This window comes from Sphaeroforma arctica (genome assembly GCF_001186125.1).
Source record: "Sphaeroforma arctica JP610 unplaced genomic scaffold supercont1.29, whole genome shotgun sequence".
NCBI lineage: Eukaryota > Ichthyosporea > Ichthyophonida > Sphaeroforma > Sphaeroforma arctica.
In genome coordinates, this window is record NW_014040529.1 from 52,326 (window position 1) to 63,687 (window position 11,362).

At 39.7% G+C, this 11,362-nt stretch overlaps 3 protein-coding genes across 3 annotated transcripts; 2 read left to right on the forward strand and 1 right to left on the reverse strand.

The window, feature by feature from the left end:
* Positions 1-361: 361 nt before the first annotated feature.
* On the forward strand, positions 362-3,338 carry SARC_00836 (hypothetical protein; the record flags this gene model as incomplete). The annotated part of the gene is made up of 6 exons (XM_014305453.1): positions 362-469; positions 964-1,069; positions 1,454-1,519; positions 2,041-2,160; positions 2,478-2,540; positions 3,298-3,338. 6 exons carry the CDS (start codon positions 362-364, stop codon positions 3,336-3,338), a joined length of 504 nt encoding a protein of 167 aa, XP_014160928.1.
* A 1,627-nt stretch (positions 3,339-4,965) lies between these two features.
* SARC_00837 (endothelial differentiation-like factor 1) lies at positions 4,966-9,066 on the reverse strand. The gene is made up of 5 exons (XM_014305454.1): positions 8,893-9,066; positions 6,851-6,928; positions 6,284-6,366; positions 5,638-5,703; positions 4,966-5,206 (listed from the first exon to the last, which is right to left on the reverse strand). Exons 1-5 carry the CDS (start codon positions 9,014-9,016, stop codon positions 5,117-5,119), a joined length of 441 nt encoding a protein of 146 aa, XP_014160929.1. The 5' UTR covers positions 9,017-9,066; the 3' UTR covers positions 4,966-5,116.
* A 303-nt stretch (positions 9,067-9,369) lies between these two features.
* SARC_00838 (hypothetical protein) lies at positions 9,370-11,241 on the forward strand. The gene has a single exon (XM_014305455.1). It carries the CDS (start codon positions 9,651-9,653, stop codon positions 11,130-11,132), a length of 1,482 nt encoding a protein of 493 aa, XP_014160930.1. The 5' UTR covers positions 9,370-9,650; the 3' UTR covers positions 11,133-11,241.
* Positions 11,242-11,362: the final 121 nt, after the last annotated feature.

Here is an 11,362-nt window from a genome sequence, read left to right on the forward strand (position 1 = left end):
TCTTAAACACATACACTCTCACGCACACGCACACACACACGCACATATATATGTATTTATCTTTGTATGTATATCTACACTCAGACATACGTTTATGTATTTAAGACTGTATTCATATTTTTTTTCCTTTATGGTATGCATATTATTATATGAATGGCTTATTTGTACGTGTTTACCTAATTTCATATACAAGTCCTAGTTCTGTTCATCTGTATGTAGTGTTCTCCTCTGCTGTTGAATCATATGGTTTCGATAGGTATTTTGCTTGCTACGAGTACTGCATACAAGTTTAAATGCTTTGTAGAGTTTTGTAAATTTATTGTTTTATCAACCTTCATTATCAGCTACAACTATCTTATACATGTCCGTCGAATCGCAATCGGAACCTGAAGTAAATCTCTCTGCTCCGCTTGCCCACTTTCACAGGTACTACTGCGACTATTGTGACGCATATCTGACGCACGATTCGGTAAGAGTTTCCTCACCCTCGAATAAAGCGCAGCCAGAAATGCTATAACTATTTGTTGATGATGTGATGTGTTCTTGTCTACGGGACAACATGTATGGATGTTGTTCATATACGCTGTTTGTAATACCTGGGCTATTTAGTTATATAAAGTACAACACGAGGAGTGATGCTTTCAGGCGTGGAGAACTTACTATGCTCGTGGACGCACTACAGGAAATGGTATAGCTTAGACTACCCCAGGCCGCATCGCTTGCCTGAACGTAATTTGTGATATAGATATCATGTCGGTTTGAGAATGAGAATTCGTATTCATAGATGCCTTTGCATCCGGGGAATCATATACCCACAAAAATGTGCCTTATAGACATCGTAGACACGCACGCCGGTATAGCTTTCACATCGATAGCTTCATCAGTATATCGTATTAACTTGTTAGGCACGTAGTACCATTGTCAGTCACTTATTACTATTTGTTCTTTTCTTTATTCATTTAGGCGTCCGTGCGGAAAACACACAACCACGGTAGAAAACATAAAGACAATGTCCGTATATACTACCAAAACTGGGTAGAAAAGACCGGCATGCCGCCGCCTCCCGGTGGTACGTGTTGCGAACTATGTGGGACATATATATAACGCGTCAACATGTTGCTTTCAGACTAGCGAATATATTTTGACGTACTCGCGTGTTCATCTTCGTTTTCATATGCGTGGCTCCAATATGTATGTGATGATGGGGAGCTTTTCGCACATTGTTAACTACGTGATTTACCAGTGATAAGATTATATTTGCATTGCCGTGTTTATCTGTGCTTGCAAATGACGTTATGTGCTACGCTGCAGTGATTACATCGAATATATCGGCCGCACCGGTCGACCGTAGCGCAGAGTGTGAGATCCGCGTATATCTTTGAGCTACAAGGATCATTTTTACTCGCCGACAATATCTGAATTAATTTTCCCTCTCTCTCCACTACACTGGCAGGTATGGCGGTAGGGGCGGGGATGGGACCTCCCATGGGCATGGGACCACCGATGGGTATGGGTCCAGGTACGTTGAAGGCTTTCCCAGCTGCTGTTTCTGTTTGGAAATACATCTCATGCACGCACTTTACAACAAATATGGGCGAATATATAGCCCGGACTCTTAACCCCCCCCGCACACGCACCTTATAGCAAGGAACAAGAATGCGCACTTACGTCGCTCATGCGTACAAGGGATAGGTTCGTATCGTAGCATTGCCAGACTGGTGCGCTTGTAGCGTTCTCCTATAGATGGTTGCTTTCTGCATGCCCTTTGATGCACTCTTTGTTCAGAATTGGTGTGAGTGAATCCTAATAGTCCCTAGACTGTTGTTATATGTAGCCGGATAGGTATTTGTCGACTACAGCTACGCCCGTCTCAGAGGAAATCAAGAGCTAGTCTGTAATTTACTATGGTGTTATCTTTAAAGTACACGAAGGGAGGTTGCGTTACAATTGGTCCCCACCGTGCGATGTTACACAGGGGAGCGTTTCTGAAAACAGCATGTGTATCAATTCAATTTTCTTTCACTTTGAAAATACCTGTAGGTATGATGCCTGGTATGGGGCATCCTATGGGCATGAATGGCATGGGTATGATGCACCCAGGCATGGGACCGCCTATGGGAATGGGTCAACCAATGATGGGCATGGGACCGCCCGGCCAAGGTAGGTAGCCGCATTTGGTGGAAGACAAAAATGCTGTTTCTCAGATTCGATTAAGAGTTATCCACACGCATACCTTTATGGTGTGGGGTACATACGAGTTGGTTTATAGTGTATCTGATTTTGGTTTTACCATAATATATATGAGAGCAATTCTGTTTGTGTTGGGATGTACCTCATGTAGATCCACACTCCTCATGACACGGGTTTAGAGAGTATTAACAACAAACTTCACGAACAAACTTCACCAATAAACTTCACCACTGATTCAAAGCTCAGACTCTGGATACTAATCATGTTAACTTCGATTCCAATCACAGGACCACCACAGTACAACAGAGGATCGTACGATGGGCAAATGCAACAAAATCAATTCTCGCAAGGTAAGTGTACCGTTTGCACACTTGGCCTATCGTATCGCAGCCTTTTATATCGATCTTCGGTTGGTTTAATTGATGGTGAAATTTAATCTGTCAGAGATGTTCAAGATAAAGAAAATTGGTTATTTGTAAGCAGAAACGCACTGAAGGGTGTTCACATCGCAGTTGTCTGTGTTTTTCTTCGTGTTGGCGACAGCTGCTGCGTATTCGCTATTCCCTTGTTGTACAATATTAAAGCAAAGTGGTGCATCCAAATCTGCTACTGAAATGCCTTTTTTTTGGCTTAAGAATTTGATTTCATCTGTGTGTTCGTCTGTGCATATAAATGGATTTAAGCGGCATTTGCGCACCTCATACGAGAGAAAATCATGCACATGCTCACGCAGGTTTTCCAATAGTCGTCTGCAGTCACCTTGTTTGCTGCAGTCTCAGTCTTTCTAGTTATCAGAGGTGTGATATCGATGGTCATAGTTGTAAGAGGTGTGATATCGATGGAGCAGTACATCAAGCATAGTCGCACAGCAATGTCCTTAAATTATCACCAATGCCCATACTGGATTCGTTAATCGACTATCGGTTGGTATTCTGCAATCAATCGCGTATTTCCAAGGACCATTGCGAATCAATATAATATCCCGAATTCATACAGATTGACCATCTATAAGCACAAGTACATATGATTTCTTCAATCCCTAGAATGCTTTCAAGCATCGATCTCATATATGCTTACGTGCTTTCTGTTTCTGTTGTTACCAATCAGGTCCACCTGGTGCTGGGCCTCCCGGTTTTATGATCCGTTAGAGGATTCTCGCCGCTTCGTCAACTGCGTTACACGCAGATGCAAACTAAGACTTCGGCTCCCAAATATTATGTATATAGACAACAACCCATTAAAAACATAAATCCATGCACACCAGATTTATATGTATATATAATTTCTTTTTTGGTGATATCAATACGTACAATTTGCACTGCAGATGATCAGTCGTAGCGCAATATCATATATATTGGTACATTTTGAAAGTTATTAAGATAAAGCTTGTTGACTTATCAAATACTATACTCATGTCGTACATGGTCACAAAAGATTGGCAATCAATATGTATGCCTCGATAAGTAACGAATAGGTAAGTGTTGTTTGTATGTGAAAGTAAAGTCACCCACAGTACGGATGATTTTCTTTTCGTAAATATATAGTAATATACATACAAACATACACACGCTCACACGCGTACACACACACACACCAACACAAATACACACAGGGCGTTTCACAAGCAGAAATACAGACAAACATACGCACACACAAACACGCATACACACACACACAGAAACACATGCACGCACACACACGCACAGAAACACACGCCACACACACATATATATATCTATATACATACATACATCTACACATCCACACACACACACACACACATATATATATATATATTATATACATATATATACACACACATTTATATATACATATACATATATACACGCACTATATATATATATATAAACCTATATATACTTATATATATATATATACATACATACATACACAAATACATACATACATATATATTACAAGATATATATATATGGATACAAATATGAATATATATATATATATGTTAAATATACACATATACATATATATATTTTAAATATATAAATTATGTTATATATCTAAATCTATATATCTGTATATATATACATATATATATACATACATATAGATATACAAATAAATATATATATACATATATAGCTGTACCTATACATATATATATATTTATACATATATACATATATAGATAGATAGATATATATGTATAAATATATAGGTACATATATATAGAAATCATATAGCTATACAGTAAACATGTGTATCCAACTACAATTTACAATGTTAAATACTGATGTATACATGTATATATTTGGAGGTACGGTGCGTTATGTACCAATGTTAAATACTGATGTATACATGTATATATTTGGAGGTACGGTGCGTTATGTACAGTCAAAATAGATAAGATTCAAAGAAACGATGAAAACTGTGCCTGGTTGTGTTGGCAAAGAAGCATATCTGCACAATTGGAACTACTGTACACACGCAGGCTATTATGAACAGCCATTATGGGCTCAGTACGTAATGTGTTGCCCACGAGGCATGAGAAATCAGTGATTCTCGAGCAACAAACTCGTTAACCTGTACTCGCGTTTCCAACAGATTGTACAAAACTCACGGATGTGTTGCCACAGTTGGGCACTTGCCCACGACTCGATTGGAAGTATATTCTCTGCTCCAAATTATTGAAAGCACATACGACTAAATTGCCTTTTCAATTTGATAAAGACGGTCACTATTGTGACTAAATTTGACAACGCTGAATGTTAAGCAGTTCAGAACGTACAAATAGGACAGAAACTAACCTTCCAATTTATTAGTGAGAAACAGTTGCAATCGGGTCCAATCTACACCCAGGAATTCCAACTGAATCGAACCTAAAACTAACTAAAGGACGATCACATCACCCTCCCAAGATCCGAGATATCCATTGACGTACAGCAAATTACTTCTTTTTGGGACCCTGTACCAGAGGAGCACCGATGTTTTTACCACGGAGTTTTACGCCAAGAGCTCGTTCCAGCTTTCCAAGAACCTAAAATATATCAGAGAAACAAATTTTATAGCTGAGTACGTGAGAAGCTATGTTGGCGTTGACTAGCAACGCGTAATTTATTGAAAAATTGCAGCAGGAAAATAAACATATTGGAACGTGCTTGACCTAATATGCAGTGCCCACCTACCCATGCAGCGCACGCGAGTCACAAGCACAGTTCAATATATGATAAAAAATAACAAAATCAAAAATCGATGTACGATAGTACCCCACCAGGATACATGTGGGTGTTGTTAACCTTCTAGATTGTACCATGTAGTCTACTGTGAGATCAGATCGAAGGATGACGTACAAGGCTCACATGCCACATAAGACCAGGTAAAGGTATATCTTGGGTATCGCAACTCGATAGGGATATGTTATATCTGTAGAAAACACACCACTCTTGTGTGGGTTTGAAGAAGACGTACCTGATTATTTGGAATGGCCTTTCCAGATTCATATTCGTTGACAATTTGAGGTTTCTCATTGACTTTCTGTAAGCGACGACACAAGTAAACATGTAAGTGTATGGACGTGTGGAGTACATATATACATAGTCCTCCACTTCCCAATGGTTTAATTCTCAAAAGCAGAGTCGCACATTGCCAAAAGTGCACCAAGCGTGAAAAAAAAAGTTCAGTGGACAGAGTATAGATACATATGGTCGACATGATGTGTACTATGCCCAACGCTGACAGGAGTTGAGGTTACCAAAGCCACCAAGGCACGTTCGTCAGTGCATGTGTAATTTACAGACATGTCATTTTGCCTCGAATATCCAATACGCTACAACTTGCTGCACTTGCGAACGCTCATCTGACGGGAACACAATTTAATCCAGCACATCAATGACCACGTCTATACACAAATATGAGTGTATGTGGAAATACATTGGAAGAAACAGACCACTTTCAAGATTGCGTATAGGCTGACACAAAAAAAAAGGCGATAAATAAACTAGCAGACACAGAAGAAAAAAAACGAGCGTCACGAAATATGCATTCTATTCATGACCAGGCTAAACGAGCGTCACGAAATATGCATTCTATTCATGACCAGGCTTCAAGTACATACCGTTGCCAGCTCTTTCTGTGACATGCCCTTGGCTTGTCTCGCTTGCATAAGTGCCTTCGATACGGTTACACTGACAGTAGCATCTGTGAAAGTGACATAGATAGATATAATGAGAAATCAAGCGGCATCGGTTTCAACAGAACGTGTCGAGGCCATATAGTACGTCTCTTAGAACGAATGATGATTCTGTGATCTAACTTCAGATACATTCAGAGCAACATTAAAATCGCAATCCAAACAATTGAGGAATTGAACGGTCGCTTTGTCACTTTTCAGGACCAGCAGACTCTATGCAAAGGGAAAGCATTTCATAAACTAACCCGTGCATACACCCACTACATGTAGCTTTTCAATGATCGTATTGATTAAATGGTGTGCAGGTGATGCGTGGTGCACTTGGCCACTGATTCGGTCTAGGTGAAAGAAATACACATGTGAAATACAAACGAGGCATTGTCAAAGCGATTGACGCACCCTATCATGAGGATGAAGTAAGTGCATCATACTTGTAGCGGTAGATAAGGAACATGCAAAACATGCATGCACCAACTTTCAAAAGTAACTTACGTTTCAGCTCTTCCGTCTCACGATCGAGCTTGGCGGTATCCTTTGTAGATTGGTGCTGTCTGTTTCCAGAGCCATTGACTGCAGAGACAAATAAATATATTTTTGATTGAGGAATGGAGACAGACGAGAGTGGTTAATATAAACCTATTGGTCACCGTGTGCTTGAAGAAAGCGATATAATATAAATCTATTGGTCACAGTGTGCTTGATGAAAGTGACATGATATAAACCTATTAGCCATAGCGTGCTTGATGATCACATATGAGCCGAATGAAAGCAATCACTATAATGAGTGACATTGACATGTATAGTCAGCCAGACTGGGTATCACTGAATATATATACCCCGATATATGATCATACACACATACTTATAGTATATGTGCTTTTCATCAATATGTTCAAGCTTGAATATAGTACACGAGTTCGGCATTGAAATGAGCTCCTGATTATACGCCTGCGCACTTTGAGACAGGCAGATATATCTGTTTAGTACATACATTTATGCTCTTATGCGCATTACCGCTGTGCCCTTGATCACACATCTATGCATCCTGAGGGATGCAGATTTATACCGGCAAGTTTTGTGGACATAGGGTCGTATTCATGGGGAAGTATACATACTTGTGTAACTAATGTTTGATACTGGGCCAAAGTGTGAGTGGTATGATGATGGTCGGCGAGTACTTGCTGTCACACTTATGTGTGCGTACTTGAAAATTGAAGTTACTCTAATGCCACGATAAGTGCTTTTACTAGCCCGATGTACTCTAGTAAGCTATAAATGCATTGATGGTGAAAATAGCCTATACATTGTACCAGTTTAATATGGGATGAAAACCTCCTGATATACATATACATATACCTGTTTATATATACAGAAATAGATGAATACACACCCGACATTTATACATATATATAAACTGACATTACCATACATATGTATACACATACATACACACGTATATTAAATAAATATATATATATACAAACAAACAAACATACAAATAAACAAACATATATATCAATATGCATCATATACATATACATACTTACACACACACACACACACATATATATATATATATACATACATACATACATTTATATACATATATATATATATATATATAAACATAAATTATACAATTATTCTTAAATCTTTACATAACACAAAAGGACAATGCACAAATAGCTGCCAACATAAGTTGAAAAATGGTATTGAATATTCAATAAAGATGCTCGATTCAGCAGTACTTCACTATGCGATCACAGAGGTACGAGCAATATTTTCTAACGGAAGGACTTCTGTACAGAGGGATGGGTGTATTTAAGAATTTAACAGCGCGTATGTGATCGACATAAGCAACCTTACACAGCCCTCAATACACGCAACCGAATACAAAACATGTAATCCAGAGCCTAACGCAGGGAAATAAAAGTACACCAGAAAAAAAGGCATAATTTAAAATGTGATGCGATCAGATATAATGTGAGACACAAGTAATGAAGAAAAGTCTTACGGAACAAACACGTAGTTTCTATGCAAGACCATAGGTCCACAAAAAAAGAAGCCAGACTTATATATATATATACTATGACTATCAAGAACATAGCATAAAACATGTGCCATGTGGTAAATGAGAGCACGGCCAAACCACGATACAAGTTAAGCGTGAACATGGTATAGAAGTAACCCTCACCAAAGCTGACCACGAGCAATGTACGTATGTATCACGACACCATAACACAAAATAAATGATCTGAGTTCCTTTTCACATTCAATTGAAATGGGAAACCAGTATCGGTATGAAATTGGTTTGCAATCGCGAAACATCTATATCGGCAAGAAACTAAAATGTACACGCAAATAATTATGAATATCAATATTGCGCTATGTTGCATACGGTTCCATTCTATTCCAACTGTTTAGATACATGCAAAATATACTCTACTCAACCATACGCTGGAACCACAAATCATCGCAACAGCACAAGATTGCGACTGTGTACTTCAAATACTTCAATCCAATAGATTACTTACAACGCTCATTTGTCTCGACCCCAGCCCCACTGCGGATGGCAGCGTTGACGTTAGAAGCCTTTTTCGCATCCGAAGCGCGTGTGGGCTTCTTACGGATTACCACTGTATCCCAATCTTCAGACATCCTGTATATATATGTTGTAAATATTGTTTACGTGTGTAGTGTACTGCAACTGGCAGGGTTTCGGTATGCGAGTTCTATTTATCTGTATTTTTTTTTTTACAAAATCCGAGAGATGCAACAGACCCTGAGCCAACTACTAAATAGACGAGGCCTGATGACCTGAGAATTGAGAATTTGAGATCCAGTGACCTCTCTAGAGAGTTCCAGAGACGGCCATGAAGAATCAACAACATGATGCTCGGTCTGAATTTTAGGAATAAAATCATTCACCCAGCTGATGTGGCGATCATTCAAAGCCTCCTAAAATCCTGATACGCGAGTCTAAAAAAAGACAAATTCAAAACCTTTTTGAAAAACAAATACTACACCACTTTTTGTTAACACAAAGTCTTGGTTGGAACTTCTCTCTCTTGTGGAATAGATACTACTATGCACTTAGATACAGTGCTTCACATAATAACACACAGTTGTTTAGGCTTCTCAATTTTATCTATTTCCACATCTTGTATCCTTTATAGCGGTGTAAACCAAGCTTCGCTAAAGCAATAATTGCAAATATTAACATTTGTATATATAAGCCAGGGTGAACATCACATTCATAAGGTTTACAGCGTGAACGTCAAAAACAAAGCAAATGGGCGTGCCAAAAACTGTAGTGATTCTTGCCTGTCAAGAAAACACGCACAACTACAGTCGTGGCTGCCAAGTAGCCGAGACCCTACATATCACACAAAGTGTTCACGGGCTACCTTTAATACAATGTATTCTTGAAACCATAGATTCGCTCGAGCAGATTACATCTATCAAACAGGTGGTTGTAGTAGGCCCACCTGAGCATGCACTCACGGTACTGAAGCTAATGAAGAACATTCGGGGTGATGATATAGACTCAGATACTGAATACGATGAGGTTACGTGTGTATCAAAAGAAATAGATTCATTGCACATAGGGAACCGCGGTGAAAGTAGCGCGGAAGATATAGATAGATATAGTGTGCATTATATAGCCCAATCGGATACATGCGGCGGTGCAAAGTGTGACGCAAAAGCGCTCGCCCTAGTTAGAGACAAAGGTTTGTTTATCAATAAGTGTGTGTTGGTACTGTCACCCAATTTTCCTCTTGTGACTAGTAGTAGTCTGGATATGCTGAGCGATCACCACGCCGATGAACGTACAGAAAGTAAGGACCACATGTGTACAATCCTGGTCAAAGACGCCAAGAAGATGCTGCCGGTGCCGTCGTCCGATAGGTATATCGCGTGTGTAGAGTGGGATAATATGCAAAGTCTATTACGAGAATATCTGGCGCTGAGTGACCCAGCGCAATGGTGGTACTATGTGCGACAACAGGCTATGCAACACGTAGAGTATGTGAATGTACGAGACGAAAGTGAGGTGAGGGAAGTGAACTCGTTCCGCTCCTTGGCTTTGGCAACCAAGGTAATGCGAGCCAACAACAACAACATGCACATGGACAATGGGGTGTATATCATCGACCCCGACACCACACACATAGAAGCGGGTGTATCTATACGCCCCAAGACCACAATACTTCCCAATACACACATTAAAGCAGGTACACGTATAGGGGAGGGGTCTGAAATAGGGCCTAATTCTATACTCGAGCGCGCGACTATAGGCAAGAACACACAAGTCCGCTTCAGCGTGATTTCCGAGAGTGAGATTGGCGATAACTGCACAGTAGGACCGTATGCACATCTGCGCAACAGTGTTTGTGTAGCGGATGAATGCAGACTGGGTAACTTTGTCGAGTTAAAGAACACTTCGGTGGGAACAGGCACATGCGTTGCACACCTCACGTATCTGGGAGACGCCAAGGTAGGTAAGGAGGTCAATTTCGGTGCGGGTACTATTACAGCCAACTACGACGGCAAGGACAAGCACGGTACCGTTATTGGCGATGGTAGTAAAACAGGAGCCAACTGTGTGTTGGTGGCACCTTTACAGATTGGCAAACAGGTTGTTATTGCTGCGAGTACCACAGTAACTAAGGACGTCGAGGATGGTTGTCTGGTTATTGGAAGGGTTCGGGCTGAGTCCAAGCCGGGATACAAAGCGAGCTGGGCACGAGGAGATGTCCAACCGAGTGCGTAGTATTACATGTATCGTATGACAAAACGGATACAGAGTAGTGAAGTATGATTATAGAAAGGAATTTTAAGAGTGAGAGACCAAATAAGGATTAAAAATAAAAGGAATACCCAATAAAACTTCAATATTGCTTTCTAATAAAACGCAAAGGGCTATGTAAACGCCTTTGCAATATATATATATATGTATATATATATATATATATATATATATATATATATATGTATACTATA